Genomic DNA, 18,822 nt, shown 5'->3' on the forward strand with positions numbered 1-18,822 from the left:
TATCTATTTGCTGCATTCTATACTTTAATCTTCATTGCTGAGTTTTATTAATGCCTGATCACTTGACAAACATTGGTGATTTTTATATCTTTATTCTTCTTAATACTATTGACCACATCTTTAAATAAAGAAACTTGTTCTTAATACTATCAACCATGGTTTCTACCTTGTCAATATGTCTTGTATAAAACAAGGTAAGGTTGGCTACATCTTTGAATAAAGAACCTTCGCTTAATGTTTTCATTCAAGTCATATGCCAACTGACTTATGTGCCATGCATGATTGTGTAACATATTTGTTGATCAATTCTTAATGACTGTTGGCTGGAGACTAGAAAATTCTGACAATTTTCTGTTTGATTGATTTTAGTTTACTATATATATTCTGTCTTTTAAGAATTATTTTAGGAGGTATTAGGTGGGGGCATGGCATAAAGAGAGTAAAAACTAAAAAGGGATGTATCAGGATTTACAAGAATCTTATCTTTAAGATCAAATTCTTTATTAAGAGAATCGGCAAGAAGCCAAGAAGATGTGTGAACTTGTTTTTGGCAGTAATGATATGGATACACTTGGAGGGTCAAAAGGTTAACTAAAGTTGAATTTTTAATTTCTTAGGATATGGTTACCACTTCTCCAATACAGACATTTACTGATGTGAATAATAGACTATGCCTGCCTACTGCTTTATACGAAAACATGCTTAGTGCACAATAGTAATCGACTGAAATCATGTTCCAATTATTACAAATACAATACAGCCACCTTAAAGTGAAAGAACATGACAAAAAAACAAATAATAACAACACACTCAATGGAAACTATGTTTATCTTGAATAATCCCAAGCAGCTAACAATGCAACTCTAAATAAGACTGCATTTAATTTCCATAATTCTCTAAGCAAATGACAGATTACAAGGCACTTGCTCTCAAAATGAGCATAGAAAAACTGTTGTTTTTCTTATAGGTACCTTGAATTTCATCACATCTTGTGCTTTGTTGCTTGTACCGCACGGTGCAATCAACCTCTCTAATACAACCTGCCTAAGTTAACCAAAAGGAACTGCTAATGTTGGATTTTTTTTTTTTTAACAAATATTTTAATACTTACAATACTGCTCCATGTGATTTGTGACTAAAATAAAAACCTCTCCTGATTTCATATTTGGCATCTGTGAACTCCACTAGGATTGCGATACTTCAGCCTTGGAAGTGCATGGTTGGGTATGTTAGGCAAATTTTTCTTTCATCTTTGGCATGTATCCTGAAAAATCATTGATATCTTGAGCTGATGTTTGGTGTCTCAATGTCTGTGCGTGTCATACAAACATATTTCATACGATTTTGATCCATCTTGGATCATACTTCCTGTATCTGGGAGGCATTTGGTCCCACAAAAACTTAATCAGAAAGAAATTAAACAATTTGTTCACCTTCTGTGTTTGGATCAAATATCCTTGTCTAGAAGAGTGGCCATTCTGGCAGAAACTCCTGGAGCACTATATCTTCTTCCAACTCTGCACTGCAAAGGTGTCAATTGAAGGCAGAACTTGCCCTTCCTTCCCTTCATCAAACATGGATAAATCAGAGTTTCAAGTTCCTCACATTTACAATGGAGTAGAGTCTCACATAGTAATGCATTTTCATTAGCTTTCTCCATGATCTTAAGGACCAATACCTCGATCCTCAATGATTTCAAATTCCTTGCTTGTTGTTGAAGTATCATTGCAGGATAGAGTGATGCCATGCCCCTTGATTGTTCTTGCATTGATATTTTCCTTCCCATTTTTGTCATTTGGTGCTATTTTTTAGCTTTCTTTCATCTAGTTGTGTACTGTCTATTTGCTCATTGGAATATGACAATTTGAAATAGGTTTTCCTTTTCCAAGACAGTTTGAGTTCTTTAATATCTTCTTTTTATCGGGCAATTATTGATATTGAAAATCATCTTGTGTATCAAATGCTTTGCAAGGTTTGGTTGATTTCCGAGTCTGGTCACGAGGTCAAAACCCAGGGGTCCAAAATGTGAATAATGTACATGATAACTGAAAAGAAATGCTCTTGTTATCTCTGTCAGGGAGGATCGGATATACAAAATTAGTGTTTGGCTTGTTGGTGACCTAAAAACAACCTTTATCATTAACTTTTGTTTATGTTTTATCTTTCAAATGTGCTAGAATTAAGTATTAAATAGGTACTCATATGAACGTTGGTCGTACTTTGGATTAACCATATGCTGATGCCTTAATAAGTTTCAAGGGTCATACAAGAATATATTGGTTAGTTTGTTTCCTGCCATATTCAGTAAATCTCTGATTATTGAATTCATTTGATGTGTTTGTTTACAGCATTTTTCTTCTTAAATATAATTTCTAAAGGCATTTTGAACAACTGTTTTACAGATGTTTCACAATTAAATTAGGGATTTTTGCAATGGACCTTTCAGGATCCTAGGACATGACTATATTATTTTGTTTTATGTCTTGAAACTGTCTTATTTTCTATATAGTTATACTTAGTTTTACTGAATCTGCTAGATGATTGTTAACACAGCCTTCCTGATTTGCTTAATGCAGGATGTAGATTTGAAGGACATTGATGCTTTGAAGAAAAGAAAACTAATTGCTTTGCAGTACACTCTTTCATCTCTTCTCTTAAAATTTTTAAACTTGACTAGTCTGTGATAATGCATTCTAATGCGATTCTTACCCAGAGGTATCTGTTAGATTTGGTACTCCTAGAATCACTCTGAATGATCAATGCATAGATTTTTGCTTTTGTAAATGTTATTCTTGTCACAATAGATTCCTTCTTTCTCTCATTAACACTTGCCTAGCATCTTGATGCAAACAAATATTGTTTTATATAGGACTTGGAAGGGTTACTCCTTAAGAAAGGGTCCAAACTACGCTCCAAAAAGAATGAAGGCAGCAACTGATTTAACCCGGGAGCAATTGCAAAAGTAAGTTCATTATAGATTATTGTTGCATATAGTCTTGTATTAGTGCTTATCCCTCTACCATGATTGTTTTTTTCGTGATATTTATGTCTTTGTAAAGCTACCAACAATAGTAATTTGCTTTGTACTTCATTTTTAATGTTGCTTTTTCAGTTTTTTGTGATATTCAATTCACAACCCTTCATGCCACCTGTTTAGTGCCGCCCATGGTCAATCAACCTTTTTTAGGATAAGGGAATAGGTAGATCTACATGGTCGCTTGTGGGTTCTGGTTAGTCTAAAGTGCTTGTTAATAAGGAGCTCTACTAATAGGAGTCAAAATACAACCTAATGTTAGAGACAGATATTGTTTAGAAGTGTAGGTTCTATCCAATTGAAAAGTGTACCTAACTATGCCTGCATTCTGTTTTTCTCATGTCAACCTTTTTAACTGTTAGCTTGAGCAATATTGATGTCCTTTAATATTTCTATTCAGCGTATGGTTATAATCTGTTTGCTAAATACTTTGTGTGGAAGTAGCTGTTTTGGGCTAGATAAAAGGGTTCATTTTGCTATATAAAATTGAAATGTGGACCATTTAAATTAGTAGGTAAGATTGATCAAATTTTACATAAGTGGGCATATTCTCATGCTGTAATCTTGTACAGTTGTACGATTCAAACGTATGGGGAAAATTCTTGGGACTTTTGTAACGGGCTTATATTGAAGACTCTAAATATCATTTTTCTCTGATTTTCTGCCAAAAGTGGGCCATTACACAGACTATTACACAAGCAAAGGTTGTGGTTAAGCCCCTGAATACACAACCCTCAAATCTTTACGCTTTATGTTAGATGGAAAAAAGTGCTTCTGGATGAGATATCTGATAGATATTCCTTGCTGGCTATATTTTTAGCTGTATTTGCCTCCAAGGTGCTAGCATTTCTTTTCCTCCCATGTTGAAGTCTTTCTAGGCTTTTGAAGTCTCGTGCTGGTGGTTTGTTGGTGTATGTTTCAACAAACTACTTACCTCCTTTTAATTGAATTAAGTCAGCATCTGCCTTCGTATCATACTGATGTACAATGAGGAGGTATTCTACTTTTTGTTTTACATGTTGCTAATGCAGAGTGACTAGGCTAATCAAATTTACATGTACCTAGTGGCTGGAATAAAAGGGAAGTTTAAACAACATTCTAAAATACACAAGAAATATAAGTGATTGCTGAAACAAAATTAGCTATCAGTGTGAACCTGACTAATCTTGGATGTTTTCCCCTTTATACTTTACTATTTGACAAGCAGTAATCTTTACTATAATCTAAGTTGCATGCCACAATAAAATACTCACTTTAATGCAAATGAGGCCCTTACCTTCACATGAGATATTTGAAAGCCAATTGACAAAGGAGACACTCTCCTTAAATAAGTTCACCTCATTGACTGTTACTATTTCTTGTTACACACATCCAAGAGGATACCATTTGTACCTGGATGAGCTTCTCGATGGTGCTGAAGTCATGGCAGCTTGCGAAGCTGAACCTGTGGAAATAATTAAGTCACATATTGAGTTACAATGCTTATTTCAAAATTTAACATTTATGTTATGGTTGGAGCTATAAATCTGTTTCTTTGTCCTTGCCCTTGAGTTGGATTTAAATTGGATTTGTTTCTAAATTGGGCAGCTTGCAGCATCCTTTCATACAGAGGCCTCTCATAGAACCATTAAGTCAAGGTTCACTTTAATGCAAAATGCGGCCCTTACCTTCACATAAGATGCTTGAAAAGCCAATTGATAAAATCTTTACTATAATCTAAGTTGCCTGCCACAATAATGAATAAAATGCTCATTTTAATTCAAAATGAGGCCCTTACCTTCTCATAAGATATTTGAAAAACCAGTTGACAAAGGAGGTACTCTTCTTTAATACATTCACCTCATTGAATGTTACTATTTCTTGTTACACACATCCAAGAGGATATCATTTGTACCTGGATGAGCTTCTCAATGGTGCTGAAGTCACGGCTGCTTGTGAATCTCAACGTGGGGAAATAATTATGTATTAAGTCACATATTGAGTTACCATGCTTTTTCCAAAATTTAACATTTATGTTATGGTTGGAGCTACATATCTGCTACTTTGTCCCTGCCCTTGAGTTGGATCTAAATTGGAATTGCTTCTGAATTGGGCAGCTTCCAGCATCCTTTCATACAGAGCCCAGAGGCCTTTCACAGAACCATTAACTCAGAACTCAGTGTAATGCAAAATGTGGCCCTTGCTATGACATAAGGTGCTTGAAAAGCCAATTGATAAAGGAGTCACTCTCCTTCAATATAGTCATCTCATTGATTGTTACTATTTCTTGTTACGCATATCCAATAGGATGCCATCTCTACCTGGTGTGCTTCTTGATGGTGCTGAAGTCTTGGCAGGTTGTGAAGCTGAACCTGGGGAAAATTATTGGAATCTCATTAAATCGAAAACAAATTCTCTTCTTGCTGCCTCACTAACCTGCAAAACAAAAATGCAGAATTTATATACTTTGTATTTGTGGGATTTTGTATTACGTGAAATATTTTTATTTCTGTAAGTCACTCAACGAATATTTTCCATGAGTAGCCATTTCGTCTTCATTCATGTACACTGTTAATAATCACAAGGCAAGGGAACACAAAAGCACCTCTAAGAAAAGTTTAGAATTAAAGGGAATGATGATGTTAACACATTCACCTAGGTGAACTTGCACCCTAATGTCGTGCTTCCAGTCTTTAACCAATGTGCATGAGTGGAAAATCATAGAAGAAAAGTGGAAAATAGTCATTTTAATGTCTAAAGTATAAAAAATACTTGTAATAAAAAATTCCACAAAAAAATGTTAAAGAATTAATAAGTCACTTTGAAAAAAACAGTAATCCAAATCAATGCTTCTATCTTTTTATCAACCTACCCATTGGTTGCACTATAAAAGAATAATCATGGTACATCAATTCACAAGTGTGGAAGACACAGGGATATCCTGGCTGTTGTTTTTAGTAATCAGATTTAAAGTAAATAACAGAAACTGAAAATGCAACATATTATGGCACAAAACAACACAAGAACAACACAGCAGTACCCTGGGAAAACCTCCCTCCTGGAGGAAAAACCCAGCAACAAGATTCAGCTCTGATTATATTAATATCAAAAGATGTTCAAGTACAAATTCCCCACCTAGGGGCATAAACTAACTGACTTATTTGAATCTTAGATTTGGATCAGAACATGACTAAACCTCAATCACATATAGGGTAGATCTTCAACAAACTTGAAGCACAATAGTCTGAAAATACTTCGCTCTATAAATTTGCCCTCCTTAAATGAATTCACTCAGTAAGTTGACTCAATATAGCTCAGACTGTGATTGCAGACCTTCAATCATGATCGCTGACCTTCAGACTGTGTTCGCTGATCTCCAGAATGTGTTCACTTCTTGAAGAATCGCTAATAGTTTAGTAGGAAATTCGCTGTTTTTGCAGACATACATCGCTTGTGTTGGATTAATTGTTTGTCTTCAAATCACCTTGTAGATATAGGTGACACATGCCTTCAATAACCCTAAGTTGGCTTGCATATATTATGCCAAAAGTTTTAGACGTTACAATTATATAGGTCAAGGTCTAATTACAAGCTACATATTTGATAGGTCTTGCCCCATAACAATTACATAATGTATAAGTTGAACGCCCAAATAGGGCCTGCCCTATTATTATAAGTTACAATGGGGCCCAGCCCAATTACATGAATAACTTAAACTAGAATCCGATTCTAGCTACATATTTCAGCATTGGCAAACACTGCAATACAACTGTGCAAAATAGAGCCGACACTTAAAGTGCTGTCTGACATGGTTAGAGTGTTACCCTGTAGTTTGTAATAGACGTTCAACACTGACCTTGGGATTCATGAGATGTGCTTGTAATGTTGGGAAAATGGTGAATGAATGAGATCTAGAGGAAAGCTTTTCTTCCCTCCGAGGAGAGATAAAAGTTTCACTTCAGATTTCCGTTCAAACACATTTTCCGCATTACATTGGAAGAGGGGGTAAGATACACTAGATTCAAGAGATTGAATTCAGAGTGATGATAACTGAATTCCCTCTTCTGAGATTGAGATTTGAATTGATTGAATCGTGTACTTATGATCTAGTGTAAAAGTGACAAAGATCTGATTATAACTTGAGATAGAAGCATAGGATGAAGCTGTGCACCTGGATCTGACAATAATATGTCAAGATGAAGCCGCCCTGCGAATTTGAGGAAAAGTTGCTTGGACCGTGGCGGGAATATACACGGTCCTCCGAAAAATCCGCGAAACAAAAAGGGTTTTTCTGCCTCTGCAAATGGAGCCCAAATCCGAAAGTACGCCTGTGCACCTGCAACCTACACACAAAAAAGAGAGGGAAAGGTGTTGGGATTGGGGGTTTGCCTTAATGTCAAACACCAGTTTTGGAATTAACCAAATGATGAAAGAAAGTACTTGCAAGTAAATGTAAATAAAAGACTGAAATGTAAGTCACCTCAAGGGAGGTTGTGATAGAAATGTTGATAGGATTGTTCGTATGAAGTTGAATGTTCGAATGAATCTCCTCTTCAATGGTTGAATCCTTGACTTGAATGCAATAGCTAGTCTTGAAAGGAGACTTGAGAATGCTCAATGCCGGAAAGGAATGCTTGAATGCTTGAATGCTCTTGAATGCTTGATCTCATGTATCTGAGTTATTGCTTCTCGAACTCATGCAAATGAGAGGGCAAATGCAACTTATATACTCGTCAATTAGGTTTAATTGACTGATTTTCCATCGCAGGCCGACACTGGGGGAGTTTTCCCGCTCAATGTGCAACCTCCAAAGCACATTCGAAAAGGGTCCTACCCCAAAATGGGGCAGGGGACAGGGGCGCCATGCCCCTGTGCTGCCCTTTTTTGTAGGACAAGATGTAGGTTAGGCAATGCAGAGGGCAAGCTAGATGCAATTTCAGGTGCCAAGCAAGTCTCCGGTCTTCGATCTGGCTTAGGGATTCGAATCGCATGCGTGAGGACCCTAATGTGGTCACAAATTGCAAGGGTAGCAATTTCATGACACTATAGTGCTTAATCGCCTCCAGTGGATTCTTGTCTTTGGACTCTATGGCGTTCGTTGACAACTTGAGCTTTTGGTGTAACGACAGCGGTGTCCAACAAGTAGTATCAGAGAGTTGGGTTATGGGTTCGAATCCCGCGGGTTGCACTGAGGGGGGGATTGTTACCCTCTAGTCTGTAACAGACGTTCAGTGCTGATCTTGGGATTCGTGACATGTGCTTAACCGCCTCCTGTGGATCCTTGTCTTTGGCTGTTGTTGCGTTTGTTGAGAGCTCGAGCTTTGGTGCAACGGCAGCGGTGTCCAACATAGAGAGGAATTAGGACATTGTAGTATGTCTGTGTGATCTAGGAGAGACTTTGAAGCCGATGGGGAAGATGACATATGGCACGAAGCAACACCATTGCATTGTCAGTTGATCAAAGTCATAAGTTCTCTTGGATGAGGTAGGCCTGAATTCAGGCCTTTCTACTTGGGCTGAAATTAATGCACAGTTTTGAGTTGTTGTGTAATGCCCCGCCAGGAACCTCGAAGGAAAAACCCAAAACAAGGGTGAAACAATTTTTTTTTATAAAGTATAAACATCATAAGTGCATTTACACAACATGCAAGATAACACAAGCAAAAGACTTGCACCAAAATTCCTTAAGGGTTACCAACGAAGAATTAACTTCAAGAATAAATTCTACAACACCATAAATCCACATATCCATCATTATCTCAATGATCACATTAAGCCATAAGCAAGTAAAGATTCATCATTGAAAGATTGAAAGGATACAATATAATTCCACTTCATTAAGCATTTACAAACATCATAAAGGGAACTGATAAAAACATCCCAACATAGGGTTACATTGCTCTTTTAGTACATAGCTTCTCAAAATACATTTAAAGATACATCTCATCAAATTACAAGGTTACAAAATGTCAATAATACAATGACCACATAGGTCTCCAAAGAACAGTAATCTCTAAACATGGGATGAATCATGAGCCACGAACCATAGGAACACCTGCGAATCCAATCCTCGCATGAAGGTACAAATCCGAACATTCGATGGGAAGTGGCACTACCACCCGACCATGTAATTCCCAAAATGGAATCACCCCACCGTGCTAGGAGATAGCTGAGGACCCTCAAGAAGCATAAACATGACATGGTTTACAAAACAATACGACTCCATGACAACACAATATGACTCCACAAACTCCAGGTGACTCAACATCACAAACACACAAGTGAACCAGATGAGAGAGTGTTATCGCATAGCTTAAGATGTATACCATGGTACAACCTCCATAGGTCCGGACTCACTGTCTTGGTAACCTCTCCCGAACCTCTGGTTCCAACTAAGTCTTATGTGGACCCTACCAACCTTTCGAGAAGACAAGGTGGTCGGTTTGCCATTCCAAGCCTTCTCGCAACATTATGAGCCTTGTACTAGCACTCACCTATGCACGAGGTACAATTATCTTTATTAATGTTATGATACTACCCACCTAATCAATTCATTAGATTACCAGTTATTATCTGACTTTTGTTGGGTCATAATGCCTACCACTTTGGGCGCAATCCCCAAGCGAAAGCCACTCTCTCAAAGGACACTAAACAAACCTGGTCACTCCCTGAGGACCCTATGGCGAAGCCAACAACCATAACATCACTATCGGAAGCAAGTGGTCAAACAAGGACATACTGACTCTTGGCTAACCATAAGGCAAAGACACTACATGATTACGGCAACGAAGTCAACATATATCACTTGGTCAAGGTACCAACTACGCCACCACAGGACAACTGAACCACAGACCAAAATAACACATAATACACTTGCAACATCATTGATTGAAAAATGAAATAAAACACTCTTTCCAGCAGTCACATTATTCAATTCCCAAATCAATATTCCATCAGAAATGAAACCCATATTAAACATTCAACCGAATAAAATATGAATTCCAAATAGGCATTTTAAATTCATATTCAGCATATACCCAAATTAACCAATTTGAATTCTCAATTCATGTCTTGATTTCCATTGATAAATTTATTAACCACATAATAAAAATCACATGAAAGTCACCTTTTATTTTTATTCAACACAAAATCCATTCTAAAATATATGTAATTTATTAAAAATTAACTTTAAAGCATCGACCGGTTTGAACCAGTAAAGTACCTGGTAACGCGGGGGTTAAACCAACCCGCAACAGTGCCATTATCGGGGGCCGCAAGTACTACTTGCTGGTAGTACTGTTGGCGACCGGTAGTAAGCACTACCTGTCGGTAGTATTGCTGCCGACTGGTAGCAGGCACTACCGACCGGTAGCGCTGTTGCCGACCGGTAGCAGGCACTACCATTCGGTAGCACTGCTACCAACCGGTAGCGGTGACTAGCGCTACTGGTCGGTAGCAGTACTATCGACCGGTAGTACTGCTACCTGTGGGCAGCAGAGACTACTGTCCCACGTGGTGGGACTAGCCCGCCACGGGGTAGGGAAAAACAAGGAGATAAAACAAGATACAATACATGCCTCCCAAGGCATAAAATCCATACACCCAATCGTTTAACATGAAAACGATTCTTTTCTGGAACATTTCACGGCACACACAAACAAAATGCCAAATCCAATTTTCTCAAATGGATATTTACCAGCAAGGTAAAAAGATGAAATTTAGTCCCACAAGAACCCCAAATCTATGCAACATGAAACTAGAAAGCACACAAGCAGCTAAATCTAGTTCATTTTTCCAAATAGAAGAGGTAAAACAAGAAATTGATTTCCAAGATCAACACACACAGTAGATAGAGAAATGAACCATTTCCTTCCTAAAAGCAAACATGTGATCTAGATTTCACCAAACCAACAATAATAAACACTATTTCTTCCCTTCAAATCATTCCACAAACATCTACAGGAAGATTGCATAAATTTCCACACATAGGAAACAACCTGAAAATTTCAATTAACAAATTCAAAACAAGAAGAGAACCTCCAACCTTGAAGCAATTAACAAGCAAAGAGATGAAGAAATTCCAGTCTTGCAAACTAGGTCGAATTTTCCAGCTCCTCCAGAAAGTTTTTCCAGAATTTTCTCTCCAAAAATTCTCTTCTTCTCCTTCACGTGAATCCTCAGGAATAGATGGAAAATTCTCTTTTAACCTAAACTTTCTAGGTTAAAAGTTTCCCAACCAATCAGATTTAAATATTTAAAAAGTAAAAACAATCAGATTTACTCCTTTTCAAAATAATTCTTTTCCAACAATTAAAATGAAAAAGTTAAATGGAAAAGTTTTTATTAATTTCTATTTCCAAAAATCCTTTCTTTCAACATAATCATTTTCATTTAAATGGCTAGGCAAATATTTATTTCGTTCCACAAAACACATTATGCAACTTTACACAATAAATTGAGCCATTTAACCATTTAATCTAGCAATCATTAATTTAAATAAATCAATAATCACAGAGCATAATAATTAAATAATTATGCCAACATAAGATAACATCATCCATTTAAATAAACGGAAACACGCAAACCAAGAATGATCAAGTGACAACTCTCAAATGACCAAACCAAAGCACTATGACACGCATAACAGCCAGACGGGGAAACACAACCGACTGACAACACTCACACAAGTGTAACTGCGGTCAAGCTAGGGTACAACAACTATCTCCTCCACTCCCATCGGATATATAAGGCATGCTCAGACTTGTGAAACCAGGTGGAGTCAATACCCTGTACCTATCCGATACTAGTACCTGCAATGTCCTGCACCAAAGAACCACACGTGCATATAGACCAATATATATATATAGACACGACACACACACTGATGAAGGAGAATCGTGACGTTCCCTGTCTCACCGGAGTGAGTGAAGGAAAATCATCCCCTCGCATCCCAATACGCTTGCAAACACGCAACATACAAATAACACGTCACAATATAAGGGAAAAGTGTCAGTCCATGATAATGATCCATAACATAACATTAATCATAAGCACTGAGATACTGCATAAAATCATACACCATAAATCCAAATAAAGCATGTAATAACATTGCATAACATCCGAATCAATATACAAAAATGTTCCACTGAACAGTCACTGAAGTAAATCAAAATATACAAAAAGAGGCTGATCAAGGAGGGGTACTACATGTTGATAATGACTCCTTACTAGAATTGCTTTAGGCCATTCATAGTAGCATTTGGCAAATCCTTGCATTGGATGAGATATTTTGGAATCATAATAACTCTCTTGTCGCTGATCATAATGATATGCCTTTACTATGTAGAGGTGGTAGGGAAATTGAAATTTTCAGAAATCTTGCCATTTCATTCTTCAAGCATGAAACTGAATGCTATTATTAATATTATTTCTTGCTTGACATTCTAGATCATAAAACCAGTAATAAGGTCTAGGCTTCTCTGCACCTTTCCCTATAAGGGGTATTTTCTTATAATGCTGAAACCTTAAGAAGCTCAATCTCCTACCCTCCAATTGGTGTTCACTTTGATGCTTTTCTTTTGAGGTTTTATTGTAGTTTTGACCAATTTGAATTTCTGCTTAGTTGTTTCAATTCCCGTTGGTTTTCTTGCATCAAGTCACAGGCAGCTTAGGGTTGGGTGTTATCTATGCTTTCAATTAAACCAGCAACAGACAATGATTTTCTAGCAGTCAGATAAGCTTTGGGTTTCTGATGGTGCCCTCAAAATTTTGGTGTTGAACCAAATTTACCAGTTTATAACCAGGCATTATGTAGCTTACTGTGTCATAACCCATTATTGGTACATCGTCTTCTTTTTCCTTCTTTTTTGGTAATTTGGGTTTTAAGCCACTCTTTAGGTAAATTTTTTTGGTTCTTTTGCATGCTTATTATTGTGTATGATTTGATGGCGTCTTACACTTTTAGTGGCCATGTTTTCTTGAATCTTTTTCTTTACGTATGTATGCTTTATGTGCAAGTCTACACATGACACTCTTTAGTTAAACTTTTACTGGTTCTTTTGCATGCTTATTATTGTGCATGGTTTTATGGGATCTTACACTTTTATGTGGCCATTCTTTCTGGAATCTTTTGCTATACATGTGCAAGTCTATATATGAGAGTTCTTGCTCTCATTGTTCACTTCTAACATATGTAATATACCAGAAGGTGGAAATGTAACACTGATTTTTGATGAAACCTCTTAGAAAATAAATGAACCAGAATCCCCAAACATAAAATATTGTTTGTGAGAGGGAGGTAGGGGGAGAGATTGAGAACTTAATCCCCAATTTAACATCATCTTGTTCCTTCTTTTCTTGGTAAGTTTTCATATACAGATTTTCTGTGGTTAATGATATTGATTATTAAAACTAGAAACCTATTCAAGTTTCAAATGCCTTGTACTTTTTTGTGATGAGAGTTTTTTTGAGAAGGGAATTATGCACATATATTTGGTGTATTTTTTGCTTGTTTTACTTGCATCACATTGTTTTCCTGCATGACAGTCTTTGTCCATTTTAGTTTAACATTGCTGCTTCTTCCAGAGGTAATTGGCAGGAGTTGGAGTTCAAAGAGTACAACTTCAACGCTCTTGGGCAACCTACTGAAGGTGGCCATCTACATCCTTTGCTTAAGGTAATACTTCCGCCATACCTCAGTTGCTATATGTTTGTTTTGCTTGGAAAGAAAGTTGAACTATGTTACTTTAGTAGACAACTGTCCTGGTGAAGTTACAAAATGTATTCAATGATGTAAATTGTCTGCTCTTTTGCTAATCTTCTTTATATAATAGAATGGAATATATGACACAGACAAATAATAACATGGTTCCCACTGGCTGAGAAGAAAATTGCTTCTTGTACTATTCAGACAGTTCTAGTACAATTACAAACAGTATCTACAACTGTTATATGCCAATAGCATTTAATAAAGTGAAGTGAAATAGAATAGATCTATAGATTTTGTCATCGGCAGCTAAGCTGCTGCTATGAAGTGATATTGTTGGTTTCTTGCTCCCTTCTGATTCGAGTTAGATGTCTGCTCCTGTATCATTTTTCATCGTGCCACTCTCCTGCTACATTAATGCCCAGCAAACTGACAAATTGTTGATAATAAATAGTTAGTGGTCAACAATGGACCATGAAGGTACTTGGTCTGGATACAAAGGAGTTTTGCTAGGGAGGGAAAAAACCTGATCTTTTATATTGAGGAAGAATGTCACCAAGCTGATGACTCAGCATCAACTGCATATGCTCAGGCAGTTATCTAGTTTTTGGTTTCTCTTAGAATAGCCGACTTATCAAGTTTTAAAATCATCTGTGGAAGATATTCTAAGTATATTACTACTTTAATGTAACAGTATTTTATTGATGGATAGTAACAATCCTGTGCATTTCCATGCCTATCCTACATGCAAGTTATATTTATTTTGCATTTCCTGTGTTGCTCTTGGATCTTTGGAAAATGTGGTTGTGGAGAGTGTAGTCTTGGTGGTGTTAGATGAAGAGTCAGTTTATGCTGTGATGAAGAGGCTAGTGGTAAATTACATGGGATAAACATCCATTTAATGGGGAGTGACAAAAAACCTATAGTAAGGGCTAGCTTTTTTGTGGTGGGTATTGTATTGGAAATCTGTGACAGGGCTTCATTTATCCCAAGGGCCTAAACACGCTACAATAAAATAACTATACCACATGAGAAGAAATATCAACAGAATTGCATGAGCAGAATAATAATAATAATTCACAAATGAGACCAGAATAGAGCATATTCACATAATATGAATGAAGTGAAGCAGAATATAGAATATCAAATAGAATCACTTTGATGGGGCAACTTGTACAATTCTTAGAATGGAATAGAATGTGCATTTCTTAGAATGGAATAGAATTTGCATTATGCTATCCAAAAGTAAACTACAAACCCCTATATGTAGAATAATTAGGCTATGGTGACTTTTTGTGACCTTTTCACATATCACCCCATTGCTAATGGGGACCCCCTCTCTTTTCCTGCTTTCCATGTTGTTTAGGTTAGGGTTTTGGCAGCTTAGTGGGCAATTTTGAATTTTCCGTGCCCGAGTCTCAGAGTTTTGATCATGCCTAGTGTCATTTAGGGTTTTTGAAGTTATAGGATCAAGCATGTAAAGTTGAGATTTTAAATGATCCTAGCTTTTGTCTAAGTGTAGACCTTTTGAGCGATAACGTGTTTTTGAACATCCATGTCGGTGATTTTAAAGTGCTAAGGTGTTTTCAAACCTTTAGGAGTTGTTTTCTTGCTCTTATGAAGTTATTCAAGTTGATTTCGCACTTTATCTCGATAGGCTTCCTTGTGTTTTGCTCAAATTTTTGGTAAATTTGTTTAAGTCCAGCTGAGTTTTATTGAGTTTTGAAGTTTCTTAGTGATTTTGAGTGGAAAAATCATCATTTTCCGGATGAAAAAACATATTCTAAGGGTTAAAAGGTCAAAATTCCACACTAGAGGTGCTTTTCCCCTTATATACCTGACTACCCATGATTTTCCCCACTCAAAATCCAGATTGGACATGGATTTCCCTTGAAATCCAGACTTGCCTCATTTTTCCACCATTGTGAATCCATACTAGGATCGATTTTCCCTTGGATGCATTAATTTTGACTAAGTGTTAGGATTTTGTCTTGACTACCCTCGTTTTATTACTAGGAGTATGGATAAGGTTTTGGATGACGTTCGTAATGATTCCACACTTGGGTCGATTTTCCACTAGGCCTTTTGTGACAAGTTTTTGAGGATTTTTGTGCAGATATTCATTCTAGACCCTAGGCGATTTCCCACCGAGAGTGATTTTAATGATTTTGTGTCCGGATGAATGTCCAGACTAGGGTCAATTTTCCACCAGGGGCATTTTTGTGTTGAATGACAAAGTTTAAGTGGAATTTTCATTCCAGACCAAGATCGATTGTCCCCTAGACCCCAATTTTGTGCATGTTGATGAATTTTAATAGGATTTTTAGCCCCTACTGGGATTGATTTTTCCTAAGCGGACAATTTTGACATTATTTTAATCATTTTTTAATGGGATTTTTAAATCACTACCTAAATCGATTTTCCTAGTTGGCCATTTTTGATATAAATTTTGAATTTTTTTAAATAAATGAGCCTCATTTAATTGTTTTGTAAATGAAAAGCAACGATTGTTTAAATAAATAATAAACAATTAATGATTGGCAATGAGCATTTAATGTTTTTTTTTTTTGAATAAAGGGGTAAAAACTTTATTAATAATCAGAAACTAGCATTACACTAGAAAGCCAGTGCCATAAGGCCCCAAAAGAGAACAACAAACCCAACCAGAAATCAACCAGCTACATAACTATCCATATCCTTAGCCAACATCTGAAGCAAGTCCTGACAGTAATCCGGGGAAAGATGCTCCCAACCCTCGACTTTCCAAGCATCACCATGTTCCGAAGCCCACTTAGCCAAACAATCCGCAACTCTATTCAATTCACGAGGAATGTGGATGAAAGACACCCTCTCCATCATAGCACTAATTTGCAAAATCTAGTGCACAATCCCTGCCAATTGCCAATTAATCCCACTCACCTTCCGCTCAATCAACAGATTAACAATAATCCACGAATCCGATTCACAGATAACCTTACGCCAACCCAGCTCATATGCACGCTCCAGGGCATAGAAAATTGCAAGTCCCTCCATAAAATAATTAGACTGCTGCCCTTTATGAACTGAAAAGAAGAAAACCACAACCCCCATACAATCCCTACCAACACTCCCAATCCTAGCAGGACCCGGATTACCCCGAGAGGAGTCATCAATATTAATTTTAATGGAATCATCCTGAGGAGGCAACCATTTTCCCACTCTTTGAACCTTCTGCTAAGCACGTCTACCTCTCCTGACACAAGCTGAAACGGGAGACATCTCCTGCAAACCCAACCTACTCACAATATCAGCCTCTCCTCTATCTAGAGGAAAACTCACCTCACATTTAGCTTCCACCGTCTCCTGGATCATGCCAATGATTCTATTCCACACTTGTTGAACTAACAGTCCGACTTCCCTAAAAATCCTCCTATTCCTCTCTAGCTAGATCTGCCAAAGTTAGAAAATGGGCCCAATGTGTCAGACAGCTGGAGAAAAGAGGACAAAATAGGAGGCCTACGCAAACTGCTCCAAAACTCCAACAAAGAATTCGCATGAACACAGGGATGCTTCCACACCCCCACTAGTAATGCCAAAGCAACAATGAGAAAGGGCATCTGAAGAACAGGTAAGAGGAATCCTCCTCTCCATAACCACAGAAGACACAGATGGAAGGCCTGTGGAACCCACGCTTGCGAATATTGTCCCAGGTTAGACATCTATTCAAAGCCAAAGTCCAAACAAAACAGTTACACATCGGCCAAGAGACATTGTTCTAAACACAGTTAGACAACTCGCGACTCGGCTCAACTCGCCAAGCCCCTGAGAAAAAAACTCAAGAAAAACTCGGAAAAACTCCGCAAAAAACTCGACAACGTAAAAAATGCATTTTTTTTGCAAAATTTAATGAGAAGATGCATTCAATGAGTCAATAAATGATAACACAAAAGAAACAAGCTGATTCTAGATATATTTAAATGGAAAGTGTCTACAAAATCGCATCCTCATGAGGAATGCTGATGGCTGGAAGCAAAATAGTAAATAGTTTTTGTAAAACCAAAAGTAAATACATCATTACAAATTACAATTACAACTTCCTCTTCCCAGCTCTAGCTAAAACTAGTTTCAAACTTTCATCATATTTGAAATTTCATCATTCATACTCATAGTTTCAAACTTTCAACTCTAAAATGTATAATACCAAGATTTCTTCAATGCTAATTATGTTGTTATATGGAGCCTAATCAGACTTGGAGGTTAAATTTTCCCTACTTCCATCAGTGCAGTTTCCCCCTATATTTTTCGATGGGGGTTTGGGGCAGCGCCCCCAAGTTGGGGTCAAGGGGCATCGCCCCGTGAGGCCAAAAATACTTTTATTATTTTATAAAGGCGTCGGGTGTTATAAAGTACAAGAAAGGAAAAAGACATATTGAAATGCCACTTATACTTAAATGTTATATTTCATGTGTATATTTTGATGAAGAAAATGAAACTGACCTGAAAAAACAAAAATTGATAATTTTTTCACATGTTTGGGCCTCTTTTTTTAGTCTAGCTGAGTTTGTTTTTGCTGCGAGTTAAAGTCGTAAAAACTCGTAGAGTTTTTGAAACTCGCTGAGTACTCTGCAAGTGTTCCATCTATGGTTCCAAACATATTTCCACCAGTGCACCTCCCTCCCCTCCAAGTGACGGAACAATAGCTCCGGGTATCCCCTGGCAACAGTAAAAACACCATTAGGATTCGGGGACCAAGCAAGTTTATCTCTATCCTTAAGGGGAACTACAGTGTCTACTAGCCAAAATGCCATGAAGCTCAACAAAGTTCGATGCACCTACAATCACCATTTATTGGTGAATAATTCAAGGAAGGACATGTGTCCATTTTATTGTAATTTTATCATTGGTGAAGCATTAAATGCTTTGTAATGGGTTTAACAAACCCTAATTGGGTTTTTCATCTTTCAATCTCGACCATTGATGAGGATTTGATCCTGCCCCGTCATTGTAATGAGAGCACTTTATAAGGCTCCACTCTTTCATTTGTAAGAAAAAAATAGTCAATAGTTAAGGGCTCAATAGCAGATAGCAATTAGAGTAGAGTAGGAGGAGAAGGCAAAGATTGTTG

At 37.1% G+C, this 18,822-nt stretch overlaps 1 protein-coding gene across 1 annotated transcript in view; it reads left to right on the forward strand.

Moving 5' to 3' along the window:
* LOC131026718 (phenylalanine--tRNA ligase alpha subunit, cytoplasmic) overlaps positions 1-18,822 on the forward strand; it is a 79,569-nt gene that overhangs the window by 39,424 nt on the left and 21,323 nt on the right. The window contains exons 5-7 of the mRNA XM_057956655.2: positions 2,577-2,632; positions 2,870-2,962; positions 13,598-13,688. Coding sequence (XP_057812638.2) covers positions 2,577-2,632; positions 2,870-2,962; positions 13,598-13,688 — 240 coding nt within the window. The remainder of the gene's footprint in view (positions 1-2,576; positions 2,633-2,869; positions 2,963-13,597; positions 13,689-18,822) is intronic.

The sequence above is a fragment of the Cryptomeria japonica genome, chromosome 10 (assembly GCF_030272615.1).
Source record: "Cryptomeria japonica chromosome 10, Sugi_1.0, whole genome shotgun sequence".
Classification (NCBI taxonomy): Eukaryota; Viridiplantae; Streptophyta; class Pinopsida; order Cupressales; family Cupressaceae; genus Cryptomeria; species Cryptomeria japonica.